Consider the following 13,264-nt stretch of genomic DNA (forward strand, 5'->3'; position numbering starts at 1 on the left):
GTAAAACGTATCTTAAATATGAACAAATTAGTATGTATTTATTTCTATTTAAGACGTGCTCCCGAGTCCGGGACTCATTACGTAGGCTGTTCTATGGCTAACACAATAAATTAACCATTATTTTGAAACGTTTAAGCTCATCAGATGTGCAGCCCATTTTATTAAGAGTTGTTAGTATTGATTGATAATAATTATTATTTATTATCCTGTAAAATATTAATTTCCTCAGAAAAGCGTGATATCTCAACAACAAATAGATTATCTAAGCGGTCACGTTAATGCCTTAAATACACAGAGTAGTGCTGCTAAGCTTATAATAGTGTGAGTGTAGTGGACTGTAGAGGAACTCTGGTTGTGACCCGGATGTAACGGCGCTCTACCTCAGCACGTCTAATCCTCTTATCACCAACAGGGCTGCCAAGATGGATGTTGTCAACCAGGTAGGGCTTTAAATCACAGCTATTCGTGTAATATATTCCACAAGATACTGCAAACACCTTTCATTTTGCGTATAGGCCTAAGGACAGACGAACAATTACTGGAATATGTATTATTATTTACTGTAAGAATAACGGACTGTAAAAGAAAATACCTCCATCACCTCACTGACTTTCAAAGAATCGTTTATTTTCGTCCGAATAGATGTCACCTTTAAAAATAAGACAAATCGTGTGAAAATGTGAATAACCGAAGGGTGATTCGCATGCCGTGGTGTTTTTGAATGATGGGATATATATTTTGTGAGAACGACTAAACTAATGCGCAAGTAAGGTGAATGTACGTCAACGTGACTCATATGAATCAAAATCTGTCTGTTCATATAGCATGCAAAACGTTCATTCATGGCATAAAAGAAGAGAACCTGCTCCAGGCTATTTATCTTTATATACACATTGATGCTCTATGTGCGAGCGAATCGTTGTGTGACCGGATCTTTTGTAATGATTCGATCGAACAGATTTTAAAAACTCGTGGTTGTAAAGGATAATTTTGGGAATAAAAGTGTGGTGTGCATAACATGCTGGCGCAAAAACAATCTGTGTAAAAAAAATAGGAAGTAATACAATATAATATATTTTACTGTGAATGAAATAGTCCTGCACAGTAGGGACTTTTTGAGCGATGCCCAAGGCGAATCGGGTGATTGAAAAGATCCGTTCAAAGGAACTGTTTCGCTAAAACACGATTCAGACATATCAGTTTATTATTTATTTAAACATGGCGTAAGAAGGTTTTACATTATGATAAAACAGGGGTGTCAGAGTCTGTGTTACAAGAGGTGTCACATCGTTAGCGTGGACTTTAAAGTGCAAGGCGAGTGAAAATTGTGTCCGATGCTTTTACTGCATCAGACTGCAGTGTGCCGCATTCTCCCGCACGCGGCACTGCTCGCTGGCTTTATGCCCGAGGCGCGAGTCAGATATAACGGACTGTAGCCTGCAAATGCTCGCAAGTTGCACTTTCATAGAGGAAACGTTGAGATAAGCGGCTTTGACTAATTCTAATGCTTGCAAAGTCTCCCCCTCTCTCCTGTCGCGTGCGCTCTACGGATCGTCTTTACGACAGGGGAGTGGACAGACAGATTATGACAGAAAACGGTTCAAGATATTTTTTATTTTGATTGACAAAGATTGTTACCAAATGTGGCCTTTATTATGATTCTTTCAAAAAACATATTCATAAACATTTAGTACAGTAGCATGAAAATATGAAAGCATGAATGCAGTAAAACATGAATAAATTGTTGCCACTTTCAGAAGCATTGTATCTGTGTTGTGTTCAGTATTGCAGACCACTTTCATGACATTTCAGCACATTTTGAACTAATGGTTTTTGGTGCATTACTTATAATGTTTGTTCTTTATGAATTATTAAAAAATACTACCAAATAAATGGGGTCCATAGATCTACAAAGGCTACAAATATTAGACCTTTCTTACCTAAATTCTTAACCTAGACCCGAGGTGCCCAAACTTTTTCCTATCGAGGGCCAAAAATCAAACCTGACTACGTAAGTGTTGCTTTGTATTAAAATGAAAGTTCCCCTGATTCTCCTCCTTTATAATTTATTAATATTTAAAAAATAAATAAGCAAACATTACTCTGTTAATGCATAACTAATGCAGTTTTATTTTCAATGGTAACTGTTGTAAAAACGAAATCATTTTGCCTTTTTATTTCCTTTTGTCTGTGTGCCACTGCCTCGACCTCTATTATTAGCCTTTAGTACCCAAGTTCATTGGGTTTAATGATGCATGCTATACACCTTCAAGTATGCATGTACATAAAAAATTAATTTCAATTCCTTTCATTTAATTTCAATTGACATTTTTTTATTGTACAAATAAAACAAAAAATGTCACATTTAAGGAAATGTTAAAGTAGAAATATGAACATCTGCGTCAATGGCGTTTATCATTTTTTGTTAACTTACGTAGCATGACGAGCCAAATTTAAGGTCATTGCGGGCCATCTTTGGCCTGCGGTCCTTAGTTTGGGCATCTCTGGCCTAGACGGGTGATTCTCACGAAAACATGGTTTTATGTAGGGATGCTCCGATCAGGATTTTTGCAGGCCGATACCGATCACCGATTTGTTGTCTTTGTGATCGGCCGATATCAATGCCGATACCGATTTTTCAAGCTGCTATGCAAGCTCTTTGATGACTGTAACTTTTAACATTTTTTCTAGGTAAAGTAAAACCACAGATGTTGCCTTTGTTATATTACTTGCAGTAATTAGGTATATTATTGTTTTAATAGAGAATCAAATAAATTAGCACAACAAATATTTCTTCTGCCAAGAGAAATTTAATATGCCTTTAAAAAGGCTTATGTCTGTAAAAACGAATGAAAATAAAACAGTTAACAGTCTTTACTGTATGAATTAAATATACACGCATTCGTATGAAGTACAACAGTTCTTTAGTGAAGAGCAGAGAGTGATTTTATTGAGAGATGAATTAGGTTACTGCAGCTTTAAAACTTGACAGAGATCGCTCTGTTCACGTGCACTGATGACAGGCTGCTGTGTGCGCGCGGCGGAGGAAAATGAAAGTTTAAATGCTCAAAACTTTAAAACGCATGCAAATAATAAACTTTTGACACGAGGATGCAATTGTCCGCGATAGATATGTGTTGTATACGCTGTTTGATGGGGATGTGAAGACGGGTCGCGCTGTTAGGACCGGACCGCGTCCTCATAGAAAATACACATATCTCTGTGAAGGCAAAGAGAGAAATGCAAATCTACACGTCGCTCATCAGCCACGGCCCACGGGTTATAAAAATGCTCTCACTGCGTAAAAAAGGTCTCTACGTGCAGCCGCATTGAGGAGCCATTTCATGGCAGACACAAGTAAACAGAAAGATCGGTTCACGAGATCGGCAAATTTAACGAGGACCGATTGAGTCATTTAATGCCGTTATCGGCCGATACCGATCTGCGGCCGATCGATCGGAGCATCCCTAGTTTTATGTCAAGCATGAAAATGTAAAAATTGCTTAAATTTACTTTTTTTCCCACCAGACATTGAAAAACAAAGTCTGGACTAAATGGGAACATTAATTTAAAAACTTTTACTTATCATTTAACACTTTTTGTAACATAATTTAAAAAATGAGTTCCAAAAAATCTCATTACCGCAACAGTCAGAAAACATCAACACTGACATATTTTCAAAATGACATGACAAACCTGAAAGAACATAATTTGGAGATTCTGCACATGCATTTAAAATCAAAGTATTATGCTTCTATTAATTAAATTAACATTTAATAAGCATCTGTTGCGGTAATGATAATCAAAATGTCGTGTAAGCATTCTGACAAGACAATATTTCATATTAACTGTAAAAAAAAAAAAAGATCTTATCTGGTAGCCATCTTGAAGTAACTGGTCCATGTGCTTGGTCACTCAAAATCAAACTTTATTAAAATTCTGTATGTGTGCTTAAACTGTTCTCAAAAAGTGTTGCGGAGGATGAGAACATCAGGCATGGACACATCATTTTCCTAATTTTTCTTCATTATTGTTATACATGAATATTCAGTAAATATTTTTTCTGTCATCTAAAGTAGTCTAGCAAAACATCCATTTATTTTTTTTCTTAATATTTTTGTGTTAATTTGATTAAATTACAACATAACGCATGTTCAAACACAGCCGGACACATTGCGGTAATGAGAATTTCAGCAGAAAATGAGATAAAATTTCCAATTATAAATTCTTATGTTGAAATCACACATTGTGCAAGGTAGAACACAGTATTGTGTTAATTCTGATGCTTTTTAATGTTACTATATTACACATTTTAAAGCTAAAATCATTAGTGCCGTGGTGTTTCAATGGTTTCGTGAGAATCACCCAGACAGTAATAAAAATGTATCCACTCAGAGAAATTAAACACATTGAACAAACAAGGCTTCTTGTCATTCAGAATGTCAAATTAAATCATAAGGTTATTATTTAGTATGTCAGGTTCTGAATATGAATAATTGTTTTGTCAAAATTATTTGTTTTACAGTTGGTCGCCTCTGGGCAGTTTACAGTTGTCAAACAGCCATTAGGATTCATTAAAGTCTTACAATGGGTGAGTAACTACAGTGAATCCAATCTGAACAATGCAGTTTTCCTCTACACACTTTTCTACAATAGTTTTACAACTATTTACATTTGTTTGTCAAAAGTAAACATGTATTTTATGTTGTTTTGATTCTTATAAACTTTACACATTTTAAGATTTGTAAGATGACACTTAAAAGCAAACATCTAGGGTCTAATGTCAGCTAACATGGAATCTGTCTGTCATCAATGTTGTTTTATCTTATTGCCTTGTTTTTTGTGCATTTAATTACAAGCCAATGAACCACTTTTAGTGCAATTTTGACACCATTTGTTAGAGTGCACTCTTAAAAATTAAGGTGCTTTAAGGATATATCTGTTTGTTCAATGTTACACCAGTCGTTATTTGTTTGCTGTCCGTGGGTCTATTGTACTTTAAAAGCTATAAGACACAATACTACTGTAAAACCCCATTCACACAGACCTTTGGTCCCAAAAAATACCCGTAAAATTGCCAGACAAGCTTCTGTGTAAACGCAAACACGTCCTGTATATATTTTGGGATCGTTGACAGAAAGAGGACCTAGTCAGATACACGGAAAACCCTCTGTGTGAAGAAGAAGCTGAAACAATGCCGTAATGGGCGTGTCATAGTGAGGATGCGTGCGTCATCACAACAAAAGTTATGGTTCAGCTCTTTAAAACGAGAGATAACATGCATATAAACATTCACCACGAGAAATGTCGCAAACTAGATTGAAGCAGTTATTAGGAAATGATAAATGAGACGCATGAACAATGACCATAGTGAGGACGCGCGTGTCATGGCAACATGAAGTTGGTTCAACTCTTTAAAATGAGGGATATACATGGAGATCAACATTCACGAAAAGAAATGTCAGCAAACTGGACTGAAGCATATATCATGTAAGTTAGCTGGTCACTTACCGCGCTGAAGAGGAGTTCATTCAGCAGCATAAAGAATATCGCGTCACATGCTCATTTGAGCTTATAATAAACCAAAAAGGCCCGTGCGTCATCCCAACAAGATATATCGTTCAGCTCTTCAAACGGGGGTTTTAAATGCATATAAACAATCATGATGAGAAATGTCTGAAAACTGGATAATAGCAGAGATCAGGGAGCTCTTCAAATATCCACTCTGAAGCTAAGATCATTCACCAGCATTAGAACGGTGCGTCACGCACTACTTTATAGTCTTATCATAAACAAAAATGCACGCGAGTGGTTTCTGGAGAGAGAAATAATATATAATATGCAAACTTAAGACGCTGCATAGAAGATAGTGCAGGACTTTCAACAGGTCATGTGTCTTTCCGGGACCTTGCAGATGCTAAATCATTGGCAGTGTAAATGAACAAAAAACCAAACGATTCCAGAAAAATCCAGGATGCATTTTCCATGTATTTTTCGGAATGTCTGTGTGAAAAGGGCTTAAGTTGCACTAAATACATGCACCTGCTTTCTGCTTGTGCACATGTTCTGCCAAACCGAATGTGTTCATTGTGTGTGTGTGCGTGCGTGCGTGCGTGCGTGCGTGCGCTTCCGTGCGTGTAGTGACAGATGGTACAGCACCTCAGTAAGATTAATAGCCAGATCTTCCTGTACTGAAGGGAGGTTGTGGTAAATACACTCTGACTAACTGACTGACAGATAGACTGATCTGTGTGCGTGTGTGTGTATGCGCATGTGTGCACTGTTGTAATAGTATTGTTTTTAAGATGTTGTTATGATAATTTGGTAACTTCTGCTTTTGTTTGCACCTCGTATGCTTGTGTCATCGGTGCAAATCTGACTGGTTTCTGTGATCTTACTCGTCGAAAAGTGCAGCGATTAACACACACCACCAGAGCCGAATTATCCATTGACGAGATTGGGCGAGTGCCCTGGGCACCAACCAAAAGGGGGGACCAAGGCCTCCAGACTGCGACCAAGTTTTTGAGAAAGCACAAGCATTTTTTTACAATTACTCACGCATGTGCTACTTGCAAATTTGGAATATCTTCTAGTTGCTATTTCATGTTAAAAGACGTGTAGATCCTGATGCCACAAGTGTTGAGTGGTGGATTTAGGCATGGGCGACATGGGCACCAAGGGTGGCATTGGGACGAGGAGCGACGGCACAAGGCACCTGTGACAAAAACGGAATGTGCGACCGGGGTTTAACTGCTCATTTGCACAACACGTCAACATTTTACGTCACCATGCGCTCAGTTAATCTACCGATGGGTCTACAATGCCCCACATGGGGGTCATTGCAGAGATGAGTGATAGAGAGAGCGGGAGAACCTAATTAATACCAAAAACATTATAGATGAGAATGAAGGTCTTAGACATCAGGTGCCCTGCAGCCCTGGTTAGGAAAACTGTATAAAAGACGAGAAACGTGTAAAGGATACAAGTATGTATGGCCATGATACTCATCTCACTACAATGTGCTAGCTGGATAACACTGAATGTAACTTTTTGTATATATGTTTTAATAAATCACTTATGCACACTTCAAATGTGGTCACCCTTTGTTTAATTGAAACATTCTTACAGATGATTTCTTATGGTAGTATTAATGTGCAACTTTTTCTTTTCGTGTCTCAGTTCTTTGCCATCTTTGCGTTCTCCACCTGTGGCGGTTACTCTGGAGTGTTTCGTCTGAGTGTGGAGTGTAGTAATCGCTCAGAAAGTAATCTGAACATCGAGGTTGAGTTTGGCTACCCGTTCAGGTCAGTGTTTTATTATCATCCTCTTTAATAAACATAATCCCATGTCACACAAATAAGTGCAAGCACACAGATCTAGATGCAATAACGTATTCTGTCTTCACAGATTGCACCAGGTGTGGTTTGATGCTCCATCATGTAAAGGGGAGGAGACTGAGCGTCTCTTCCTGGTGGGAGACAACTCTTCCTCGGCCGAGTTCTTCGTCACCATCGGCGTCTTTTCCTTTCTTTACTCAATGGCAGCCATGTCCGTGTATGTCTTCCTCCTGGAGAAATACCGTGAGGGAAACAAAGGCGCTCAGGCCGTGAGTCTTCTTGCAGTACACTTTCTATGATACCAAACCATAACTTTTAATTTGTGTTTCACAGAGGTGGAAAGCTTTTACTTTTATTTATTATTATTATTTTATACTCTTATCACCAGTGGCATTTCAGTAGCAGATTCTTAAACCTTTTGTGGTAAATTTTTCGTACTAACTAATAGTAATATAGTAATATATACGTAACCATACAATCCAGTTGGACAAACATTTAATCCAGCACTGAATTACATTGGATAGTCTTTCCTAAAGCTGGGAATCTTTGGAATGCTATGTAGACACACAGAATTTCCAGTTTGAGAAGATCAGGCAACATAAGGCATTGATGTTTTGCCTTTGAGACTTGATGTCTCTGACATCAGATAAGCTTAGAAACTGTAAAAGAACCATCTGGATAGCTTGGTTTCAATTAGTTTTCAGTTCTGTATTTTTAGAACAGTGACCTCTTTTATGTCAAAAGTTCAATGAAAAGTAGATTTCCCAGTTCATGAATCCTATTAGTAAAATGTTTTGGGGTTAAATATAACAAGGTTCTGTGCAAAATATCTGATATTAGTCTTAACTAGTGTATATACATTAACACATCTTGAACTATACAGGCTTTCAGAAAATGTATATAAAAAACCTGCACAGTTGAAATTTTATTTGGAAAATATCTACAATACATATAATATAATTATGATGAGTTTAATCTTTTAATGAACACATACACTCACCTAAAGCATTATTAGGAACACCTGTTCAATTTCTCATTAATGCAATTATCTAATCAACCAATCACATGGCTGTTGCTTTAGTGCATTTAGGGGTGTGGTCCTGCTCAAGACAATCTCCTGAACTCCAAACCGAATGTCAGAATGGGAAAGAAAGGGGATTTACGCAATTATGAGCCTGGCATAATCTGAGTATTTCACAATCTGCTCTGTTACTGGGATTTTCACGCACAACCATTTCTAGGGTTTACAATGAATGGTGTGCAAAGGGAAAAACATCCAGTATGCAGCAGTTCTGTGGGCGAAAATGCCTTGTTGATGCTAGAGGTCAGAGGAGAATGAGCCGACTGATTCAAGCTGATAAAAGAGCAACTTTGACTGAAATAACCACTCGTTACAACCGACTCGAGGTATGCAGCAAAGCATTTGTGAAGCCACAACACGCACAACCTTGACGCAGATGGGCTTCAACAGCAGAAGACCCAACCAGGTACCACTCATCTCCACTATAAATAGGAAAAAGAGGCTACAATTTACACGAACTCACCAAAATTGAACAGTTGAAGACTGGAAAAATGTTGCCTGGTCTGATGAGTCTCGATTTCTGTTGAGACATTCAGATGGTAGAGTCAGAATTTGGCGTAAACAGAATGAGAACATGGATCCATCATGACTTGTTACCACTGTGCAGGCTGCTGGTGATGGTGTAATGGTGTGGGGGATGTTTTTTTTTTTTTGGCACACTTTAGGCCCCTTAGTGCCAATTGGGCATCGTTTAAATGCCACGGCCTACCTGAGCATTGTTTCTGACCATGTCCATCCGTTTATGACCACCATGTACTCATCCTCTGATGGTTACTTCCAGCAGGATAATGCACCACGTCACAAAGCTCAAATCATTTCAAATTGTTTTTTTGAACATGACAATGAGTTCACTGTACTAAAATTAAGGAATTAAGGCAGTTCTGAAGGCAAAAGGGGGTCAAACACAGTATTAGTATAGTGTTTCTAACAATCCTTTAGGTGAGTGTATGTTACATAATGTTATGTTATTGTTTTTTTATTCTGTAGGATTTCATAGTGACAGCTGTTTTTACCTTTATGTGGTTGGTAAGTTCATCAGCGTGGGCCAAAGGTCTTTCAGATGTCAAGAGGGCCACAGACCCCGATGATGTTATCAATCTCATTCCTGCGTGTGATCGTGAGGAAAATCACTGTAAAGAAATCCATGAACCTGTTGTGTCTGGCCTAAACACATCTGTGGTGGGTACACTTGCTATTATATATATAGATATATAGATATAGTGCGAGTAACTAGTAACTCATGTTTCGGGTTCTTGCAGGCATTTGGGTTCTGTAATTTGGTGCTTTGGGCAGGGAACCTGTGGTTCATCTTCAAGGAAACAGGCTGGCTTGCATCTTTCTCTGGCACTTATATGCCATCCGCAGAGAAGCAGCCAGCCCCAGACTCTTTCGGCCAGCCAGGCTATGGGCAAAGATAAAATACTAACTGAATTAACGCCATAGGCCTACTTACAGATAAAATTCTATGGGGCAGTTTTCCTGACAGTCCAGAACAAACCTTACAAAAAACATTACTTGTGTGCATCTTGAGACAAAACAATGGCACTGATATATTTTAAGATACGTCAGTTCAAGCTGATTTCACTTAAGACTTGAGCCCTGTCCGGGAAACTGCCCCTATATGTTCAACCTATTTACAGCACCCTGTAATAAAACCTCACAACGCTTGATTGTTTTACTACAGAAGAAAATAAAAGAAGTCTTTTGTTTTTTTAACATTATGGAGTACACTGTACACAAAAAAATATGCTGGATTTACTTAAAAATATAGTGCATAATTTTTGCATCCACTGTTTTAAGTAAGTTTCACATGGAATTTTAAGCAATTGCGTAATTTTTTTAAGTGCATATTGTAGTAGCAGTTTATGAATATTGATTTTAGGGTTAATAGGACTTATATATAAATTTTTCGTTTATTTTTAAGGCTATGGGCAGGAAGGTTATGGGCAGGACCCTTATACTGCCTCTCAGGGCGGGTACCAGCCAGACTATGGCCAGCAGGGTGGTGGTTACGAAGGCGGAGGCTACAACCAAGGAGTGTATGGTCAGGGTGAGCCCACCTCTTATTCCAATGAGATGTGAGCCCAGCAACAAGGGCAGAAACACTGAGCTGGTGAGTAAACAAGATATGAAACACTACACTATGATGTCTTTTTCTCGTTTTGGTCAACTTTAAACATATTTGACATAAATTTGCATGCATTTATGTATGTAAAAGTTTTCTTAATTTCTTCCTTATTTTATGTATTTTTCACTTACAGAGATATGTTTTTAGTTACTTATAAGATTAAACAGACTATTTGGTATTGTACTCTCGAGAATTCCACATTGCAAATAGTACATAGAAAACAAATGCAGTACTATTTTAGTTTATTTATAACATTCATTTTTATAAGTTTATTTGAACTCTTTTTCACTATATTTTCAGGTTTTTTTACATTTGCATATCTAGACATTTAAAAAAATTCCTCCAAATGCATGCAACATCTTCTGCCTACAGATCACACCAAGACGGTGATGTCATCAGCCAGCATGGAAACGTTGTTAGCTTTGTTTCCACTCTCTTCAATCTTCTGTGTGAGCCGTGGGTTTAAAGGGAAGGGGTGGGGGCACATTTAAGGAGGGTTGTAAAAAACATCATAATCAAAGGGGAAATGCATTGAGGAAATGTGACCCTAATTTCAACAAGCTGGAGTTCACTCCTGTTTTGATGAAGAAAAACTTGAACATGCTACCAAAAATGAATGAAAATTATAATGTAAATCTTACGTAAGAGGAACTGTTTGAATGAATTATACAAATATTAAACTGAATGTTTTTGTCTGTTTGGTGTAAATACAAATTATATTTAAATAGATACAGTATTGTGAAGGAAACTTAATGTTGTTTTATGTCTTTACTTTTTATTTATTTTAGTGGTGTTTTTTAATGTTTAACTCCTATTAAGAGTGCTGAACTTAAAACATCTTAATGAACAAAAAAAGTTTACTTTTTTAATTCATGTGAAACATTCCTTTGTGTAAACCCAGATAATAAATATGGTTTATTAGTTATGTCAATCACTGCTAAGTGAAAATTAGTAGTCTGAAATATAATAAACAACTGGAAGTTATTTATGGTAGAGCAAGAAATAAAGGTTTTAAAAAAGTGAAATACGACTTACCCTCAAAGATATCTTTGGCACATTTTTCTGATAATGTGCACAAATTATGGAGATTTACTTTAACATTTGGTTAAAACCTTTCTAACATTTATAGTATTAATAAAGCCTTCTTTAAATTTATACAGTATAAGGTATAAAAGGCCAAATGGGAAAATAATGAACAATGAACACTCAAAATAGGTTGTGTGGGTGCTTCAGTACTTGTTATTCACATGTTATTCACAGATGGGTTGTAAATGTGACTCACCTATTTATATTCTTTCTGTGTGAAATTGATGTTTTCTTTTATTTATTGGTCCAAATGGTTTCTTTTCTCTCCCTCATTATATTGTCTGATAATGCACAATAAAATAATGTTAGATGATGGCGAGTGGTGATGACATTCAGTGTGTGCTTTTATTTTATGATGTTCTCACATTTACGAAGTCAAATGACTGCTAATAGTTTAGCACAGAAGTCTAAATAGTGTATAGTATATACGTATTGTTTGGATAAAGGTTAAGGCTATAACATTTAAGTGTGAAGATTATACATTTTCAAATATATTTTAATACAGTTAAGTCTAGATAGATTACAAGAATTTTATTCATATATCTATGTTAATACAGAATATATGTAATCCTGCATGTGTAAAATATTAGTGCGTTCTTGTTATTTTCCCTCTTGACATGATGTCCACAAGAGGGAGATATTTAGTAAAACATGTGAATGGGGTACAATTTTGGCTGTTAAAATTGCTATTTTATTTTTCCATACTTTTAATCTTGTTCCAATAAACTGCAAATCTAAATTTGAGTCTTTTGGTGTAAATGTCCTGAAAGTTTTTTTTTTCAAATTCTGTATCGAGTAATAATTTGCATGAAAGTTAGAAGCCTTGTCCTAAAAGGACTATCAGAATTGCTGAACATTTATTGGTAAATCAATGAATGATTATTATAACATAACATCTAGCAACGTCTTTTGCAATGCAAGTGTTTTATGCATCTTACAAAATAAGCAGAAGTGTGGGGTTTCCCCTCTCAAGACAAGGCAGCACATTTGTTATGATCATTCACTTTGTAGCCAAAACAAGGCCTGTGTTGTTTCTGTCTACATGGTGGTCTGTAAAGAAGAGCTCTCGGACCCATACAGAGATATGGCACAAAGTCCATATATATACAGCCATGGTAAGAATGATAGCATTCTTGGTAAATATGAACAAAGAAGCCAGTAAAAATGTATTTGCATTGTTAATCCTTTTAGTATAATTCACACAAAATGTACCTTTTATTGAAGTAAAATAATTGAGTATGGGATGAAAATATCATTATGAAAAAAATATATGTTAGCCACAAATAATGGCACCATTGTATTCAATACTTTTTGCAAATGCCTTTGGCAAAGATAAAAATACTTGTTCGACTTTATGCAGCGCCGCAAGAACTGACATGGATGACGTCGAGGTACCGCGCGACTGAGTCGAAATAGACTTCTCGAATCGCTCTCGCGGTACATTGACGTCATCCGCTGTCAGTTCTTATGGCGCATGAAGTCGAACAAGCCTATCATGATGGTCGTTTCTCATTCCGAAGGCTGCCTTTCGGAGGACGCATTTGTATGCTGCATACGTCATCCAGACTGTAATTTTCAAAATATTAACAATTAAAAAGTTGACAGTGATTCTTATTCAATCGTAATTTTTTG

General features: G+C 36.8%; 1 protein-coding gene across 1 annotated transcript; it reads left to right on the forward strand.

The window, feature by feature from the left end:
• Positions 1-295: 295 nt before the first annotated feature.
• Positions 296-12,376, forward strand: sypb (synaptophysin b). The gene is made up of 8 exons (XM_055168458.2): positions 296-440; positions 4,526-4,591; positions 7,180-7,304; positions 7,408-7,606; positions 9,406-9,597; positions 9,678-9,819; positions 10,343-10,531; positions 10,919-12,376. The coding sequence occupies exons 1-7, from the start codon at positions 423-425 to the stop codon at positions 10,498-10,500; spliced, it is 900 nt and encodes a 299-aa protein (XP_055024433.1). The 5' UTR covers positions 296-422; the 3' UTR covers positions 10,501-10,531; positions 10,919-12,376.
• The last annotated feature ends 888 nt before the right edge of the window (positions 12,377-13,264 follow it).

Source organism: Misgurnus anguillicaudatus, chromosome 5 (assembly GCF_027580225.2).
Source record: "Misgurnus anguillicaudatus chromosome 5, ASM2758022v2, whole genome shotgun sequence".
NCBI classification, from domain to species: Eukaryota; Metazoa; Chordata; class Actinopteri; order Cypriniformes; family Cobitidae; genus Misgurnus; species Misgurnus anguillicaudatus.

Coding starts and splice junctions, on each gene's coding strand:
- sypb (XM_055168458.2), top strand. Junction 7,305..7,407: donor GAGTTTGGCTACCCGTTCAG/GTCAGTGTTTTA, acceptor CTGTCTTCACAG/ATTGCACCAGGTGTGGTTTG. Junction 9,598..9,677: donor CTGGCCTAAACACATCTGTG/GTGGGTACACTT, acceptor GGGTTCTTGCAG/GCATTTGGGTTCTGTAATTT.